The 21,514-nt window shown below is 25.8% G+C and overlaps 1 protein-coding gene across 6 annotated transcripts in view; it reads left to right on the top strand.

The window, feature by feature from the left end:
- The first annotated feature begins 427 nt into the window (after positions 1 to 427).
- Positions 428 to 21,514, top strand: part of LOC135931032 (putative uncharacterized protein DDB_G0287457) — a 70,168-nt gene continuing 49,081 nt past the window's right edge. For 2 of the 6 annotated variants that reach the window (XM_065467890.1, XM_065467895.1), the window contains exon 1: positions 431 to 1,708. In XM_065467890.1, coding sequence (XP_065323962.1) covers positions 904 to 1,708 — 805 coding nt within the window. In that variant the 5' untranslated portion in view covers positions 431 to 903. Of the gene's footprint in view, positions 1,709 to 21,514 lie in introns of all 6 variants that reach the window. The other 4 variants (XM_065467891.1, XM_065467892.1, XM_065467894.1 and 1 more) reach the window with 4 other exon arrangements.

The following is a 21,514-nucleotide window of genomic DNA, read 5'->3' on the forward strand; positions in this document are numbered from 1 at the left end:
TAATATAGGATATTATATCATATTGAGTCCGTAAAATTATTTGGTGTAAATGAAATTGTGATATAATAATATATTTATAATTAATTCTTGTCTGAATTTCACAATTTTTTGCAGGTAAAATAAATTGAATTGTATTTTAATTTTAAAATATTAAAGGAAAGTGATTTCCAATTTTATTTTATTCATTCAAAAAATTTTGCCTTTTTTTTAAAAAAATAGAAATAATTTTTTATATTTTAAAAATGTTTTTTTTTAATATTTATTTTTCATTTTCGAAAAACCTTATTGTTTAAAATATTATAATTATTAAATTATATATAAATATTTGTTTGAAACTAAACCAATATCATTTAGTTGTTAATAAATTAGAAATTAATAAATTCATTCTCCTTCTTCTAATCAAATATTCTAAAAAACAACTAAACAATATTCGATTTTTCTAAAAAAAAAGAAATATGTTAAATCATGTGAATCTGACCATCCACTAGTTTATCAGAGTTAAATTGATAGATCCTTTATTATCAGAAAAACTATTTTAAACACAATAATGATGATAATTAGAAATCGTAACTAAACACTTCAAAAATCCAAAGGTTCAACAAGATTCCTCTAATCTCACTCGCGATTTTCCTTATTGATAAAATCATTTATACAAAGTTTTATATCTCCAAATTTTGTAACCCATCTAAACAAGCTTATAGACTTTAGATTAAAAAAAATTAGGTTGCAACAGAACAAAATCTAAAAGGCACCTTTATTTGGAAAAAGTTAGTAGACGAGCCGAAAAAATTTAGTATTTTATTCTACTTGGTGTATGAAATTTTTTATTTAATAAAGGATAATAATACATTCAGTCGATGCTTCTTCCTAGAGGTCAAATTATAGAAAAAAAGGTAGTCTGAAATGGACGATGTCCAAAAGTTTGTCATGAATACTTACCAAAGATATCTTATCCCTTCTCGACAAGATCATAGCTTGATACCCAAGCCTCTTGATAATTTTAAATCGTTCCATTCCAATTGCAACAACTTTAGTGACAACATGAGCATTAACAGTTATAATAATAGTAACAGTAATTGCAATAACAATCCAGTAACCCCTCATCCTATTCGTCAAAATAATGAAAGTATGGGAGGGAGGCCATCGGGTGTGGGTCTTGATGTCTTGCCTCCTCACCCCTACTTCTACTACCATCATTATATATACAACCTCTTGCAAAGACGATATCCTTCTGTAGGCTTGACCATTAACGATAACCATACTATGTCCATAACTCCCACACCTAAGACATCCTCTCCATCCCCATTTTTATTCATCCAATCACAACAACAAATGCATAATTATTCACAAATGATACCCATGTCATCTTCTGACATAACTAACTTTGATGAAGAGCACAATGAGGATGATGTAGGAGTTGGGGGTCATTCTTTTTACTCTCTGCCACTCATTCGTTCTCGCCCTTGTATAAATTCCTATACGATTGGTACTGACCAAAAACTTAACTATCGTAATAATAACGCAAAAAATAAACACGAAAGTAACGAAGATTTCAACGATACTGAAAAGGGAAATACTTCTGGAACAGTAATAGGTATAGGGCGGAAAAGTAACATCCAAAGGAGTAAAAAAAGAGAAAGAAGTCGAACGCCTACTATCAGTCCCGCGGATAATGTTTACGCTTTTGAGGAGCCTCCTGATAAACGAGGTTAAAAATTTGAAAATATATTATATATGAACATTAGCGTATTAATTCTTTTTCAGCAATCTTATAAATTTAAGTGTATAAATATATATATGATGTGGTAAGAGTTTAACAAATTTTATTGTATATATTTAATTGGCCTAGGTCTTTAGCAGATTTTTAAAACTTGACTCATTTAAAGTACGGTTTTTTTAGTTGGTAAAGACTTAATATTACCGGAATTTTATTCCAGCATTATAGAGCACCAACCCTGTAAATTTCAAATTTCAGACTAGAGGCTCACGATAATAGTTTCTGAAAATTATATTATATTATAATTTATATAAAAATTTTAAAGAAGATATAACACTTTAATGATTTATAAATTAAATAAATGTTTAAGAAGATAATGAAAAATATTTGATTTAAATGTTCATTTAAGTTTTAATATATAGAGGAAAGTTATTAAAATATATAAATTTTCTAGAATACTTTATTTAAATACAAATTTTCTCAAATTTTTCTTTATGGATATGTTAAACTGAATATGAAATCCATAAGGATTCATTATATCTTTTTTTTAAATAAAAATATTATTTGACCGGAAATTTGTTCTTTCATGTACAGATTGCCCCACTGTAAACTTCCGATAATTTTGCCGTAGACTTTTGAACTACTCTCAATTTGTATTAAATAGATATAGATTCTTAACATAAATTTTATGCAAAACAGCCATTTTATATTTTAAAATATTATTTGACTGGAAATTTGTTCTTGCATACAGATAGCCCACTGTAAACTTCCGATAATTTTGCCATAGACTTTTGAACTACTCTCAATTTATATTAAATAGATATAAATTCTTAACATAAATTTTATGCAAAACACAAAATTTCATGGCAAAAATTTCCTGAAATCCATATGTTAATTAAACATGCTAGAATACAATTCCGGTCAAATCAAATTTTTTTAAAAATTGCCTTCAGTAATTGTTTAGAAATTAAGAGATTCCAAATTCCAGAAGATTCAATATCTCGAAACAACTTGTTTATATATATCCCTCTAAAACTTTTTACAAGGTCTCTATTTTTTATAAATAATATGAACCTTGTTTTCTCACAAAGATAAAGGCGGGAGCAGAAATTTTATATACAACACAACCTGAAAATATATCGTGGCCCAAAAACTTTTTTTTAAAAAAAAATAAAATAATAAAGGTATTTGAATGAAATTAATAGAAGTCATGTAGAATATATCAAAGGTGTGTGCAATTTTTTTTCTATTCAGTTAAAGTTAATTGGTTAGACAGTAATATACTATCCATTTTAAATGTTAAAAATATGCATTTGATGTTGGTGTTTGCAATCGTTTGAGAGATTTTTGGTGTGAAAATGTACCATTTGATTGAAGCTGCAAAAATATAATCTAAAATATTAACGTCTAAAAATACATTAATCAATAGTTTGTATGTTATATCGAATAATTTTAAAATAATCGTTAAGGTGAAGTATAATTTAAAATATATGATATGCTTAAAATGGGCACTCTCAAAATGTGCTATTTTAGATAATTCCTATATATTCCCTTATTGTATAAATAGTTTATAACCAGCTAATAATTGAATGAAATAATGAAGTTGTGTTCATTATTTTAACCACTTTTCTCTTGTGCTTAGCCATTCTAACTCTTTTTTGCAGGGTTAAATGGCGAAAATTATTCACTTCATTTAATTGATTATAGATATTAAAGTGAGGGCGACACTTTTTTGTGAGGGATTAAGCTACTATAAGTTTTGTTCTGTTTTGTCTTTGTCTTAGTTTTTTTTTGGTAAAAATGCAAAATACCAATTGTTTTACCCCAGTTTCATCTACTTTGTGAAATTTCGGCCTTTCCATAATTATAGAATTTGTATTAATCTTCAGGAAATAACGAATATTCTTTCATGGAAGAACAATAACTTTTGTCCAAGATTCCCTGAATTTCAATTACCAATCTTTCTTATTGAATATCGAGTCAAAAAATTCCATAATCAGATCCCAATTTTTATTTGAAATTCAATAATAAAAGATAAATATTTAATGTATACATACAGTTTGGACATATTGCAGATACCAGCTAATACAATTTTGAATTTCAATTTCCAATTAAATAAAATCATATTCTTTAATTTATAAGACAAATAATAAATATAAATTTACTTTCTTAAAAATGACCTTTCACCAGTAATTATAATTAATCATCATATAAAATAATGAAGTTGAAACCCCAAAAAGCGAGACTTATATAATGTTATATCTTAATAAAACATAACATTAAAAAAAATAGACATATCCATTTTGACCCTTGTATCACTAATCTAATTTGGCCAATCATTACGATGACACAATTGAATATTTAATTCGCATCAACGCTTATACACCCATGATCTATTTTTTGATGGTTCAAGAAATTTCCAAATATTCTGCAAGTGATCAAATGAGAGAGAATTTTAGTGGCTCCCTATATTTATAAATATTTTTTAATGTTTTTATTTTCACTAATAAGGGGGTTAGTCGAACCATTTTTTGCAAAATCGGTTATAGCTCCTGTGTTTTTTTAGATATTATAAAAAACAATATATGAGTAGATACCTCAAACTATACTCTAAAAAGGTGCCTTATAAAAAAGTTAAGAATATACATATTTTTTAAAAAAAATTTGTGAAAATTTTGCCCAACAAGCCCCAATAGCGGGTTTAGGCAAGCTACTTCAAGAGACTTCCTAAACCCTTGGTTATTTTAGGCTAAAATGAATTAAATGCATTTTTATTTATTAATAAGTACGTATGGAATAAATTTATTGTTTTATTGTTCAACATATTATAATACTTATAAATTGGAAGTTCATTTTGGTTAATTTAATAAATATTTTGAACATATAAAAAATTTATCTAAGTTTGAACATGTACCATGTCATCCTTGGCACATTCTGCATTGGGACCACTCTTCGATGTTATGACATTTTATATAATTCAGCTTACTACAAAGACTAATATCTTTGTGAATAATTTTTTTTTCTTGCTATTTAACTTTCTCTTGTAATATCTCATAAAGTTTGATCTAATTAGCTAAAATAAAAATGCCAATAAAATATTAGATAATATTAATTATAACTTAAATACTAATACAATAATATTATACTTCATCATAATTATGTTAAAATACAAGAGCATAAAGTTTAAAATACATTTAAAAATATATATAAACAATATTTTTTCTCTTTAGTCTTTAATTACCATTTAGATTTTTATGTACATAATCTCTATTAATAAATATTTCTAAAATTTGATTATATTGTTTAAAAATTACATTAAATTATTGTGATTATATCTTAAAAATAAGACAGATACTAAAGATAAATTTACCTGTTAGTTTCCTAGTAATCCTTGTTGATTTACAATCTTCATTTACCTTAATAGCCTACTAGTGTTGTTAAAAAGTCCGATTCGAGTCGATTTTTTAACGGCCCGATTAAGATTATAACTAAAATAATATTGTGTAAGCCTGGTTAAAGGATTAGCTTTATAGTAATTTTTTGAGCCGTGGGTCAATCACCTGACTTGAAATATATTAGTTTATATTAATTTACAGGTTAAGATTCAATATAACTAATTTTTGTATTGTGAAATAAATAGTATTCTTTTTTCATTTTTATCTAGATATTTTAAATGACAGAAGAGACATTTATCGAACAAATAATTTGAACAAAATATATAATTGCAAGGGTTTTGTTGAAGAATTAATAAATGCAAAAAATCCTTTATATTATGATTTTTGATAAGATGTCATTTTGCTCTTAGAATTAACTTAAACCAAAGTCAAAATAAGCACAGATGAATAAAACCATATATATGATAAATTATTGTAAATTTTTTGCAAAGTAAAGGCAAGTTTAAATGTTTACTTGATTATTGGTGGCAGTTTTTTATTTTTTAAAAATATAATTTATTTGAACAAAAATGGATAATATTTTGCTTTATAGATTCTATTGACCGTATATTTCAATTTTTATAGTCAATCATGTTTATGCCCATTGTTAAATAAAAAAAACATTTACAATAATTTAAAATCTTCACTAGTTTTTGCTTGAGTTTAGCTATTCTAAATGAATGAAAGCTATTCCTGACAGTTGTTTCAACAATTAGAATTAGATAGACAAGTTTATATGTGTCATCGACATGGATATGATGAGACCGTTTAATTTGCATAAAGATCTTAAAGTTTTAGAGATTGCTAATAATTTCAATTTAAAAATATCAGAATTATGACTTACCATTTATCTTTGTCACGATATTCAAACAGTAAATATTTTTTAAAAATTTTTAAATTAAGAGTATGAAACCAATCTTTAAGATTTTCGAAGTTAAACGTCATATGAAAATGAGACTCTCAAAAATAAATGATTTTAATTAACTTGTTTGAATTTTATTTAACTGATCATTTAACTTTCAATCCAATAAAACCCTTTATTAGATTTGTTAATGCTGGTTTCGGCCTTAGCTGTTGGATATTTACATTCATTATTCATTTTCGAATAAACAGTATTTTCCATTCAATACAATTATTTAGCGGTATAACCTTGCATATTTTATAATTCAAACAACTATCATGTTTCATTAGAAGTTTTTAGCGTCTCCAACTTTCAAATTAAACTAAGTTTTATATTTAATATTTTATTTATTTATTAAAGAGCAGGGACATTTACCGCGTAAGAGGAGAGGGGGGTTGGCACAAGATCATTAATGATATTGGAGTGGAGTAGGTGGGAGCTTTGATTTGAATTTTTTGGTAATTTTAATTTTATTTTTTGGTAATTTTAATTAAGTATGAGGGGGGTAGGAGGTATAATTTAGATGTGGAAAAGGGGATAAAGGGTAAAATTTAGAGGGATTTTAATTTAAAATCCGAACTTTATCAAGTGTTTAGAAAGTGTTTAAAAAATATTTATATTATAAATTTTCTGGGTCTATCAATAATTAAAAGCGATTTGTACATAAAAAATTTTTTATACTTGAGAAAAGAAAATAATTTTCGAAATAGATCAAATCAAGATAAATTGACCTCAAGTCATAAAAAATGGCTTTATAAGCTTAGCTAAAGAATGATTCATTCACATTTAACCAAAAATATATAAAAATTAAGATTATTTGCGTATAACACATACAATCAAAAATATATTAATTTAAATTTAAAATTATTCCATAATAAAAACTATACATGATATTATATTATATAATATTTAGCGATTAAATCTAGTATTATTTTGGACGAATTATTGAATAAATTATCTAAAGGAAACCAGCAGTTTATTTTGCTAATTTTGATTTAGTAATATGGGGTTAGGAGGTATAATTTAGAAATGAGTTAAAATTAGAAGAGGGATAGTGTAAAATTTAGAGGGATTTTAGGTATTAAAAATTTTCTAAATATTATAAAAAAAATTTTAATATTATATTTATTTATAATAAAATAAACTAACATATACTTTTAATTTATGCCACCTACAAATAATTATTATATACTTAACCTTTTTCTTTTAAAAAAAAGTAAGATAATGTGCAATTTTAATATTTAAAAAAGTGAAAAATAAGCTATTAACTACAAAACGTCAGCGCTTTGGTTTGAAGAGAATGGTTTAATGTTCTTTTAATGCCTAATCTGCCTTTTACCATCTTAATTACGCCTTTAAGGTGCTCATTTCTTCTATGGAATTTCATTTTTTTTCTCTTACATAACGAGCTTTCGTAAATGATCTAAACTAGATAACTTAACTCAACTCATATTTTATACTGTTTCTTTTGACAACAAACAAATTTTTTATTATTGCGCACAATTTATAACCCTCTTCATATAAAATATATTATAAATCTAATTGAATATAACCTTTGGATACACAAAAAATAATTTAAAATAAAAAAAACAAAATAAAATAAAATTTAATGATTTATAATTATAGCAAAAAAAAGAAAATTAAAAAGAATATGAATAGTAATTTTTATTTAAATTAATGCAGGCACAACGCACAAGGAAATTTATTGATATAATACCATATAGATAAATATGGGATGTTTTTTTTTAAATTTCATTTCTTTATTTAAAAAAAAATATTTAGATTATTATTAACTCCCGGCTGGGTCATTCTGAGCAATCTCGAATCATATTTTTCTTAGATATTATTAAGTTATTTTTTGTTTTTATAATAAAAATAATAAAATGTTTTTTAATAAATATAAAAATACTAAAAAATAAGTTACAAAATTTTTAATACTTCATTTTTATTAATAGTTTATAAAATTTTGACTTCTTGAAAGTGGGTAAAGAGATTAGAGGGGGACATTTTTGGGATTTTTTAAGCCCGTTAAAATTTATCTTTAACTAACACGCCCATTTAAGAAGACCTATATATATTTAACTCACCCCATGAGGTTTTCTTTAGTTAAGACACTATTTTAAAATGTTATTATTTTACAAATCAACTGCCTAATCTCACCCCTCCCTCCCCTACTTATTAACTATTCCTTTTCCAGGGTTGAGAGTTGTTTTTTCTTCAAAGTTTATGTTAAGCTTCCCTCTTATTACCCATATTTATGGGTCTTTAAACCCGCATGAGCTTCGCCCCTGCTTTCTCGCAATATCCTGCTTGTAACTTATGACTTATACTAAAGGACTTTTTAAAATTCCTTTAATCACTTATATCATTATTAGAATCAATAAATTGGAATCGCCATCCCAATGTCAATAATGCTTGGTCATCCTTATTTTCTTGCATACTTAAATTTTCAAATATCAAAAAAATATTTTTATTTTTATTTATAATCGTACGTATTTCTTTAATTTTTCAAAACCTACTATATAACATTCTTAGTTTTAGACCAATAGAGAATTTAATAAATTTTGATCTCTAAGGAATCAGTTGACATAAAAATGAGCTCCTCAAATATTTCCAATTCACCAACCCATCGCGCGTCAAAAATTTTTAGTCATCTTTCATTTTTATACTTTAGTAAATTATATTCTCGTATATCTTTTTATTTCAGCAATTTATATATAACTATACTTTTTACATTTTTTTAAATTTTTTTTTTACTACAAATGGCCTCCAGTAAAGCAATATTTATAGAAATTTAACATTTTTTTGTTCAACATAATTTGAAATGAATAGCTGGAAGAAAATCTACCACTTTAAATTTAATGTTTGACACATCATAGTAAAATAAAAGAAAATTCTGGAAGTCCAAAATCAAAAAATAATTTAATTTTACATTTTCATTATTTTTACCCTATATTATCCGGTGAGGGAATCTAAGCGAATATTCATTTTAATTTGTCTAGGGGCAGATAATGTGATTGTGTAGGGTTGTATAAAAGGAATAAGTCCAGGAAAACATGTTGCAAATGGCATCTTAAATATCATGAAATATCAATGGGGTTAAATTTCAATCCCTTATGAAATTTTTTATTCCACAGGAACAGGGAGGAGTTTCATATTACTCATTTAAATTGAGCAAAAAATGGTTATTTTACAACAATGGAATAGCCAACGACAATTTCTTACCTAAATTGTAAAAATATCGGGTATGATTAAAAAAGAGCTAATATAGCAAAGTTCACGAATCAAAAATCTCTCAAGAGTGAAAATACTTGGAATTTTCTAACTTTAGATCAATTTTAAACATAATTAGTTCTATGCCTCAAAGAATATCGGTAATTTAATCTAAGGATGACACAACTAAATTTTAAAAGAAGTTTCCACTAACTATGAATTTTTTAGTATACTAGAATATTTAATAGACTTCCTTTTAATATATTTATATCATCAATATTTCGATTTTTTAAAATTAAAATCTGAATATGTTAAAGACTAAAATAAAAAGGTGGTGTTAGCATTAATGACTTTGGGCTACATAAAATATGGCATAGATTCGGTAGATTTCCAGTATTAAATCAGACAAACCGCATGATCATAACAGATTTTTATAATCTTTGAACTTACAATATTCTTAGTAGGGAGATAGGGTCAAACAAAATAGGAGGTACTTCAGAATTTGAAACACATTATTAGAGAGTGAAATATATTCACAATATATAAAGTTATGATATAAATGTGTGACAAAAATATTTCATTTATCAGATAGGGGAGACCGAGGTAACACGATTGGTATTTTGCATTTTTACCATAAAATTTTGAAACAAAAACAAAACAAAAAAAAATAGATGTATATGTAGCCAGATTCCTCAACTACAAAATAAAAAAATTATAGCTCTCTACCTATAGTACTTCAGGAGTTGTGATCATAATTATGTGAAGTGTGCCCTTTTCGCTAATTTATCCCATACCCAGGGTAAATGGCTAATCATTAGGTTTAAGTGGTTAAAATTAGATTGAACTAATTTTATTGTTTTATTGAACAAAATATTGCAATTTTGACATCAAATCATCACTTTTAGGTATAAACAATTTATATAATACGGGAATGTAAAATTTTTATCAAAAATATCAAATTTAGAGTTTGTCCATTTTAGGCACATCGTATATTTCAATTATTCTTCCTATTTGTGACAATTTTTAAAATTATATTGCAATAACACATTATTTGCTCGTAAATATCTTTTTATATAGTGTTGAATATTTAAAAATTATCCTTTACAGCTTTAATCAAATGAAACATTTTAATTGTTTTACCCATAACAATTTTATACAAATCGTTATTATGAATTCTAATTAAGCTATAAACTTCCGATAAATTTTCATTTATAGCTTTGATTTTAAGAAACATCTATGATTTTAACGAACATCTATGAAAATTTAAAAATTATAAGCCTTAATATATTTGGCTAAAACCAAAATGAGTTAGAAGATAAATTCTATAATTTTTGGGTAAAAAACGATTTTTGGCAAAATATGTCCAACCAGGAAAGTTTTTCAAAAGTGAACATAGGTAAAAAATTAGATACAAAAATATACATCTTCACATTAAATTTAAGGTTTTTTGTTCAAGGGTTAAATAGTTATTCGCATTAACATTATTACCACGTCGATCGCTTTGCCCCGGTCTCCCCTACTTATGATTTTATTATAGTAGATGTATTTTTTACTCTAAATTTTAACTTACATTTTTTCATTTAGCTTTCTCAAACCAGGACCGGGCCTAAATTTTTTTTAAAAAAATGCACGGGCAGGGCCGTATATTTTAAAACCAAATATTTTAAATAGCCATTATTACCTTTAAAATTTATTTTAAAAAAATTCAGGGCGGCTAGGACCAAATTATTTTTTTTAAAAAAATCTGGGCCGGGCTGAGCTGTTTAAATGGTACGTACCTCTGCAAGTTTTTGATGATAATTAAAAATATTAAATCTTTACAAATAAGATTCAATTATTAATAGATCCAATAAAACTTAATGCAGATCCTAAACCAGTTCGCAAATTATATATAGAAAGTGAGAAAGAAAAAAGCGAAAGGAAAACAAAAGGGATTAAAATCTAAGCTATTCTAATAATTTATCATATAATAATATTAATATACTCCTTATAACTATGAAAAAGAGATGATGTTTATGAAATTTCTAAATCAAAAGTAATTGCATCGTAAGAATTATAGAAAATAGTGAAAAACCAAAGCCAGTTAAAAGACTCATTGATATATATTGTACTAGTAACACAACTGGTGTTGATATCAAAAAATGTATTATTTACAAATTTAATTCAATAAATCTAACCCTAGAATTTTTATTTAGTCAGAGCTATGAGGGTGCATCAAAATAATGGATAAACGGAGCTCAGGTTTTGATTAGAGCTGAGATTCCTAAGGTGTATTCGATTAAATTTAATAATTGTTCAATTGTATCGAACTGTAAGGGAACTAAGAAATGTCTTAGAGATCTTAGAGAGATGCACGTTAATTTCAATGAGATTAAAGATAATGCTCAAAAGATGTCAGGGTAAAGTAGCGACAAAATCGAATGATTTATGTGAAACAAGATACACACACCACGCTAATATCATCTTATGTGTTTAGATTTAAAATGTTTATTTTATGTATTAGAACTGGCTATCATCATATAAAGCCATTTAAAACAATTTTCTACTTTGTAGTGCCTTGAGGGTAATCTTGACTAATTTAAAAGATTCTGAAATTCTTACCACAACTAAAATGGCTGGTGTTAAAGTTTTTAGAAACGAAATTTTTATTTTTATATTAACACTTTATGTTTGAAAAAAATATTATTGATAACAAACTTAACATTTATAAAATTGCAAATCATGTCTAAAAATATAAGATTTGCTAAGAATCAAATTAAATTAGCAAAAGTTTGCCTGATTTAGTTGAGATGTAAATTAAGTTATTGTCTTGTATCATTTTTTAATTTTATTATATAATAACATTGAATTGTATCAAGGCTCAAGAAGAGTGGCGTAGCCAGGATTTATCCATAGGAGGGAGGGATTTTTGGAGGGCTTCACTTTCCAGGTCTCTCATAATATTGATTTTGTGGTCTTCTTTATCATCCCCATTATAGTTGGCTAAATAATTGGGATTATACTAATTCTAAATTATGTCAATATTTTTTACCATATTAGTTTAAGAATTTAAGTATTAAAAGCTACTGAAAATATTTATTCTGAAAATTTTATAAGTGTTTAGTGCTTAATTGTATATTGATTCATTCGGTTGCGAATATAAAGAAAAAAAATATAGGAGGAAATTGCCAAAATTTGTATTATGCTGAATGGAAAATATAGGAAAACTGCATATCTAGCGTATAGGGGAGACCGGGGTAAAACGATAGGCATTTTGCATATTTACCATAAAAATTTTAAACAAGAGTCAAACACAACAAATTATAGATCAATGTGTAGCCCCAATTCTCTTCTACAAGATAAAAAAAAGTGTAGCCCTCTACCTATAATATTTTAGGAGCTATGATTAGTTATGTAAAACTACTCATTTTCGCCATTTTACCCTGGGTACAGGGTAAAATGGATAAGCACTAGGGTAAAGTGGTTAAACTAATATTTGACACATATTTATTGTTTTATTTAACAAATATTACAAATTTAAGATTTATTTATGATTTTTATTTAAAAACTAATCGATACAATAAGGACATGTAAAATAATTATCATAATTAGCACATTTAGAATGTGCCCATTCAAGGCACATTGTACATTTTAGCCATTCATCGCCCTCGCGACTATTTTTATAGTTTTTATTACAAATAACACATAAACAATTATTATTTGATATCTTTTTTTTTCTCTGAATTAATAATTTTTTTTATAAGGTGTAGATGTTAATATTTCTGAATTCTTTTTTTTAGATATTTTATCCGATGAAATATTGAATAATTTTGGGATAGGTATTATAGATGAAGGATTGAATACTTTATTATAATTTTTTGAGCATGGTGGTAACATATCATGATAAGGTTCATCAATATCATCTGGAACATTTTCGTTCAATAATATAGATAAATCACTATCATTATTTTGAGTCACTGTAAGATTTTGAGTCACTGTAATATTTTCATCATTATTTTCAAATTCAATATTTGAGTTAGCATTTGAATTATTGCAGCAGATATAATCTTGTTCTGTAAATATACTTGGGTTTAAAGGAAATATGCCACATGCTAAGAATCCATTTAATATATTTGATGTCACTGCCCTTGGTATTTCATTTTTTAACACTCCTGGAATATCATAAATCTGAAATTGTTGCCCCACATGATTTTTAGATTGAGCATTATTAAAATTATGAAATACAATATAATTTCAATTGAGCATTTTTATTAAAGTTACCAAATTAATAATATTTAGATTGAGCATTATTAAAATTATGAAATACAATATAATTTCAATTGAGCATTTTTATTAAAGTTACCAAATTAATAATATTTAGATTGAGCATTATTAAAATTATGAAATACAATATGATTTCAATTGAGCATTTTTATTAAAGTTACCAAATTAATATTGATATTTAGATTGAGCATTATTAAAATTATGAAATACAATATAATTTCAATTGAGCATTTTTATTAAAGTTACCAAATTAATATTGATATTTAAATTTAAATTGAGTTATTAAAATTATGAAATACAATATAATACAAACAATATAATTTAATTACTTGTTTAGGCGTTAATCCCATAAATGACCTACTTGCTTCTAATATGTAGTCACACAATCTAGATTCTTCTTCATTTGTAAATATTTGTTTATGATGATCTGAACTTTTAATACCAATTTTACATCTCCTTCTCAACGTTGTATAAGGTATGTTAAATTTTTTAGCAGACAAATTTAATGAAGTATTATTTGTTATTTTATATTTTATGGCTTCATTTATTATATTTACATCTCTGTATATGGTTTTTCTTTTATAATTTCTCATTATTTGATTGATACAATAAAAATTATAATAAATGAATTAATGAAAAATTAATGTGAATAATTTTATATTTTAACCGTTTTACCCATAACAGCTTTACCCCTAGGTGACATATATTATAAATATCGTTATTGCGTGACTTCTAATATAGCTAAAGATGTCAGATAAATTTTATTTTATAGCTAATACATTAAGGAACATGTGTGCCAAATTTTGAATCCTGAGGATATGTAAATTTTACTAAAAGCAAAATATACTAGAGAATGATTTTTATATTTTTTGGGTAAAAAACAGTTTTTTGACAAAATATATAAAACCAGGTAAGTTTTTTAAAAGATGAACATAGGTAAGAAATTAGATATAAAAATACATCTTCACACCAAATTTAAGGTCTTTATACTCAATGGTTAAAATGTTATTCGCGTTAACATTGTTACCCCGTCAATCGCTTTACCCCGGTCTCCCCTACTAATATTTAGTGCCTGACATAGCTGATAAATTAATCTAGAATTACTGATTTATTGGTTTAGACCAATAATGCTAATATTATTCAAAAATTGATAAATACAAATATCTTTTATTTCTAGATTTATTCAATAAACTTCTGTCTTTATCTAGTCGATAACACTAAAATTGTTTCCTTTTATGACTAATTTACCAAGTGATATATTTTTGTTTTGAATTTACCATATCATTTATCTTTGTAATTAATTATTGGTACAATAATTATTACTTTAGTAAGAATTTTTCTATAGATAAAAAATAATTAATTTTTTTTTCTAGGTTGTATGGAATAGTTAAACCAAATTACATTATAAACCAATAACTATACAATATAGGAAAAATATTGCTCAATACAATAGTTTAAAATCAATACCACCAGTATTGTAAACCAGTCCTACTGTCAAGCTTTATAAATTGATTTTTTTTATAATTTACTATAGAAAATTTTATTACATTGAAATTTATTATCAACAAATCATAAATTTGGGTTAAATTATTTGCTCCTAAATTCGGTATATTTGTTATCAATAAAATTGTAAAACTATTAATTTTATGTTTTAAATTTAATATATTTTTTTTTTATTAAATCTATAATATTTATGTAAAATAACGAAAATGAAAAAAATGGCATTCTAAAGAGGCTTCTAATCTTAGCTTATTTCTACGTACTCCACATTTTGGTGACACTAAAATTCAATTATTAAAATAATTGAAAATAATAAAAGAAATCATCATTTGCATTATGCAAAGATAAGATCCTAGACTACCATTAGAGATATTAATCAATCATTTTAGTCAAAATCGTTCCATTTGGCTCCGGTTTCCTCCATATTTATTAATAAACCAAAAATTATTTGGTATTTATTAATGAATTTTAACAAAAAAAAACTTTATTTATTAAAAAGGGATTTATTAATTTTTTCTCACAATTTTTATATATTTTCCAAACCTTTATGATGAAACTCCTTTTTTTTTATATCAAGATAAAAGAATTTAGTTAATGTTAAATTAGGTTTAACTTATTTCTTAAAAATTATTAATATAATAGTTAAAATTAGAGCCAATCATCTACATAACCGATCATTAACTTATTTTAAATTATTTTTCTGATAATTTTTGGAATGTACCAATGCTAATCTTCCACCTTGTTTCTAATTTATTTGTGTATTGGGGGCAGCTAAGTTGTAGTTGGAATATATTTATTATCCCTACTGATTCACTATGATAGTACGATAACCATATATCTCTAAAAAATCCTTGTTTCTAATTTATTTGTGTATTGGGGGCAGCTAAGTTGTAGTTGGAATATATTTATTATCCCTACTGATTCACTATGATAGTACGATAACCATATATCTCTAAAAAATTAAAATTTATAATTAAAATTTTTAGACTTTAATTTTTTGACAAAATACAAGTTAACCCGATTAAAAAAAGTGTTTCATTTGTAATATATTTTTATTTTCAATATGCTATATTATTCTTTTTTATTTACATATTATTTAAATATATATAATCTGAAGAATTAATTTTTAAAAATTTTATTCAATCAGTTTTAACGATATATAGATTACAAGTTTTGTTTTTATAATGTTAAAAAATATATTATGTTTTTTCTCGTTCTATAAATGTGAATATGAAGAATTATGAGTATATGTAACAAAAATCTATTTTGTCCTAACTCTACTTGACTAACACACGAGTTTATGTGAGTGTATATATTATATATCCCTACTATATTCTTAATCTATCTAAGGTAGAATTTTTTGTTGTGAAGCCATGATTGTTTATTATAAATTCAATAACCAAAACTATTTGTTTGAATTTAGAACATTTATAATGAACCTTATCATTAGGGGAGACTGAGGCTAATCGAAACGATTTTTGCAAATTCGGATATCCTGTTTCATTAGATATTATAAAAAACAATATATGAATCGATACCTTAAACTATACTCTATCAAGGTCCTTATAAAGAAATTTAAGAATATAATCATATTACTTAAATTTTATTTTTTGCAAAAATATAAATTTTGTCCAAAAAGCCCCAATAGCGGGGTTAGGCAAGCCACTTCAAAGGACTTCCTAAACCTTTGGTTTTTTTAGTATAAAATGAATTAAATGCATTTTTTTTATTAATAAGGATACGTATGGAATAAATTTATTGTTTTATTGTTCAACATATCATAATACTTTTAAATTGAAGCTATTATAAAATTAGAAAATTTTAGTTAATTAAAATAAACATTTTGGACATATAAAAATAAGGATGTTAAGGAGAGCTTATGATTACTTAGCTTAAATCCTAAATACAAGACATACACAGCCATGAGCTTTTCTTTCCAAGATTTTGAAATATTTTTTTCTATTTTAACTGCTATAATTGACTTGTATGGTTAACAAGCCTCGCTAACTCTAAATTGACTAATCGTGATTTAAATAATATCTTGTGTTAATAAATATCAGAGACCTGCAGTCCCGGCTCCCCGGGCTGCGCCGTAAAATTTTTAAAAAAAATTTATACAACATGAATTATTATATTCGTCAATTAGATATGTTTATAATGATTATATATAATTATGATTAATATAATGTTGGGTGAAAGCTATCATTAGCTAACACTCATAAAATATACCCGGGCCGGGCCTGAAATTTTCTAAAATACCCGGGCCGTAAAATTTTTTAAAAAAATTTATGCAACATGAATTATTATATTCGTCTATATATGGTTATAATGATTATATATAGTTATGATTAATATAATGTTGGGTGAAAGTTATCACTAGCTAACACTCATAGTATCTATTACATAATATAATTATAGTTTTCCTGCCATAGAATAAATACACAAAGGATAATAGAAATACATTATTATATAATATATATTATATTTTTTTATTTTTTTTTAAAAAGATAATATCTATTTATTTATATTTTTAAATTTACATAAAACCTAATTAAAAAAATTATAATTTATAAATTTATAATTATATAATTAAAAATAAAATTCTATAATTGAGTCCCTAAAAAGGAACCATAATTGTGTCTAAAAATTTCTATTTGAATTTTTTGTCGAATAAAAAGAAATTCTCTGGGTTCATTTGTGAAAAGTCGTATTTTATTACCCAGATTTTTTAAAAACATAAATGTTGAAGGCGAAAAATGCCCGTTAGTAGAAGTCACTACTGGAGTGAATATGAAGTTTTTAAAATTTTTGTATTTGTTTGTCTTTTTAATTTCTGCCTGTGTTACTAAATTGAAATTTATGTTTGAAGGGAAGGATGAGACACAAGTGTAGTCCCATAGGTATGGTTGTCATACCATCAGGTCTTAAACCATCTACTTGAGATAAATTTGATTGTTCAAGATTGTTTGGAATGTGTGCAGCTGTTAAGCTTCTATTTATTATATGGTTTACAGCTGAGTGGCGTTGATGTCGCCCTTGACTAAAAATACAATTTAAGGTATGTCTACCCTTTGAATCAACGGGATATTTGCATTTGATGCAGGCATGAGGCTGTACTATATCGCAACCTAGACGTAAACCAATGGTTACTCTCAGTTGTTCATCTGATAAGAGATTACCAAGGTTGAGACTAGGGAATGATTCTAAACATTCATGACCACCAAGTCTGTCAGATAATTGAAGGAGTTGAATGCAATCTAAAGGTGGATTGACTGATATATCTGTTTGGTATTTCGAGATTAAAGGTGTGAAAATTTTTTTGCGTGTGATGATTGATGGTAATACGGTGTTAATTGGTGTGTTTGCATTCCATTTGTCAATAGCGTCGTCTAATAAACTATCGGTAGGGCATATGAAGCCAGAAATCATAGAATTGTTAAATAATCTAGATGATACGAATGATGATATGGATAAAAGATTGAGCGGAAAAAAATCTAAACCGCCTAGTTTAGAAGGTAGCTGAGCAAGTGACCAATTGAATGAGTTTAAATTTATGTTTAAAATTATTTCCAGAAATATTTTAAATTTATCCTGAATTTTAGAATTGAATTCATTGTTTTTGAAAAAAGATGATGATCGGAAAATGTGCATAAATTTAGAAATGTACAGGCATTTGCAAATTAAAAATAAAGATTAATGCGCTGGTAGGAGACTTAGAATGTGCTCCATACTGTAAAAGCTTCTAAAAATCTTATGGAGAAAATCTTCCGACTTGGTCGCATTAGCTAATGGGGACCCAAGTAAGGTTAAGCTGTCAGGAGCAATGATTTTATAGCCTTCCAACTTTTGTAGCTTATTGTTTAAGAAACATAATTCTGTTTTATTTATGTTGAGTACCAGGCCGATAGCTTGGGGATTGATTTCCAGGTGTTTTAAGGCGCTTAGTACATTAGCTGAAGGGCCACAGATGGTCCCATCGTCTAAATATCATAGATTAAGATCTAGGTATTTTGTTTAATTGGTAGATGAGATGATGGATTATAAAACAAAAAAGAAGAGGTCCTAATGGATCCCCTTGCTGGATGCCCTCTTGGGATAAAATCTGATAAGATCCATATGTCAAAGGCGTCTGAAAACCATATAATGATTTAAATAAATTTAGAATAACAGTAAAGAGTTTCATAGAAGAATTTTAAAAATGAGGTACGATGTAGGCTATTGAAGGCATTTTTGAAATCTAGTTTACATATTACAGAATCAGGTGGTGGGTTTTCTAATTACTTAAGGTATGAGCCGCTATTTCACAGCCACCCGTGATCCCAAAACCTAGTTGATGAGAATTTAAAATGTTGACAGCATCATGTTTGATGTGTTCGATTATGATTTTGGCTATTAATCTTCTGAAAAAAGAGCCTACTGCAATGGGACGGGTACCACCATCTGGCTTGGATAAAGCAGTTAGACGTGCACCAAAAAGGATTTGGTGAGTTTGTATTGGAATATCATTATTTATTATGTTATTACAAAAAGTTGTTAAAACCTTGATGACAGAACTATGGGAAGAATTAAGACCACCTGCTGAGTCTTTATTGAAAGAATTGATAGCATTGACAATTTCATCACTGGTGAAAATTACAGTCTGGTGGATTGGAGAGATGGGTAGATTATCTGTAGAAGCTTCAGGATGTAGTTGTTTCAATAGTTGTAATGTTTCTTCATTGATAGGAGAAAGATGGTTATCTGAGACCTTGATCTATTTTATTTGATATTATTTTGCATTTGTGTGTTATATCATCTACTTGCTTTTTAACATTATGATTGTAGTTAATCATTTGAATAGTGTCAAAATTATCAATGTTTGATTTTATTTGTTCATGTAATGGGTCTCTTTGTTAGCGGGACGTATAAGACATTTGTGAGAGAAGGTTAATAAGTCTTCCCATGATTTTAAACAATTTAAGTTATCATTAACTTTTGTGATAAGTTTAATAACAAAATTTGAAATTAGGCTTCTAGATTTATTTGGTAGATGTGTTAAAGTGGGTCCTTTTTTACATTCAAAAAATCTTTCAAGAAAATCTGTGTTAATAGGGGGAGGATGAAGCTCAATAATATTTGATTTTGGGTATCGTTATAATTTAAGGACATGTTGACCCTTTGTAACTATGTTTGTATAAAATATTGCCCTTTGTCACTTTAATTAGTTTAGCACAAATGTTACATTGTTGACATTGTTTTATTTTATTTTTTAATATAAGAATATTTTTATTATAAAAATTAAAATTTCTTAGCAAAACTATGTATATAGAATATGAATATTTAAATTAATGTTACAAAATTGCTTGTTACAAGTTTGAGATGTGTGATGTGCAAGAAAACTATGAGAGGTATTGTTTGTAATTTTGATCCTGCACATCTAGGCAATGTTGGTCGGAAAGTAATTGGATTAATTTTATGAAAGATAAAAATAATTAAAAGTAAATTAAAAAATTAATATTTTCGTTTCACGGATAGATGACAATTTTTACTAAATAAAAAAATAATTAAAATATCAGTTTTATTTTTTTAAATACAATTAATATAGTATATTCTCAAAATATTATTTACACAAATTTTTTATAGTATCAATTTGTAATATACTAAATATCTGTTTAGAATAAAAAAAATAAAATATGTATAGTGTTGTTAAACGGCCAGTATTTTATCCAGAAAAATATTAAGCAAGCCTGAAAATTTTCTTTATAGAAGGAGCAAAGGTCTAGACATATAGTATCGAAATTTCGAAGCTTAGTCAATATTTTTGGCGAAAATATTGAGTTAACCGTTTTAAAAAATCGGCTGAAAACGAGCCGTTTAACAACATTATCTATTATGCTTGCTTATTAAATGATAATATTCGCAGAAAAATATGATAAAATACAGAATAGGTGAATTTTTTGTATATACCAGGTGGAATATAATTTTAAAAAATTCCGAGCCGGGCCTAAAAAAATTTTTTTTTAAATATCCGGGCCGGGTCGGGCCTAAAATATTTAAACTCGGGGCGGGCCGTAAAAAATTTTTGGAAAAAAAATCCGGGCCGGGCCGTGTAAATGTTACCTCTGCAGGTCTCTGATAAATATTCAAAACTTTCTTAAATTAAACTTTGTTATAAAATTCAATTTATATATAAATGATAATTTATTAATAAAAATTAAAATTCTGTCATTTAAAAATCATTTGAATTTAATATCAAAATTTTATTTCTTAAATTAAATTTATATTAATTTATTATTTCAAAAGATTTTTTGACGATAAATGCATACTAATAAAAACTACATTAGGATAAAATTTAAACTTTCTGGTCTATTTAATTTTAAAATAAGATTATTTTGTTTGCCAAACCCCGGTTACCCAACCCCAGTCTCCCCTATCATATTTAAAAAATAATTATTAAATTATAAATGTGAAGAAAAATTTTTTAAAATTCCTTTAAAAAACTTGTTT

Source organism: Gordionus sp. m RMFG-2023, chromosome 1 (genome assembly GCF_954871325.1).
Source record: "Gordionus sp. m RMFG-2023 chromosome 1, tfGorSpeb1-WG-v2, whole genome shotgun sequence".
Taxonomy (NCBI): Eukaryota; Metazoa; Nematomorpha; class Gordioida; order Chordodea; family Parachordodidae; genus Gordionus; species Gordionus sp. m RMFG-2023.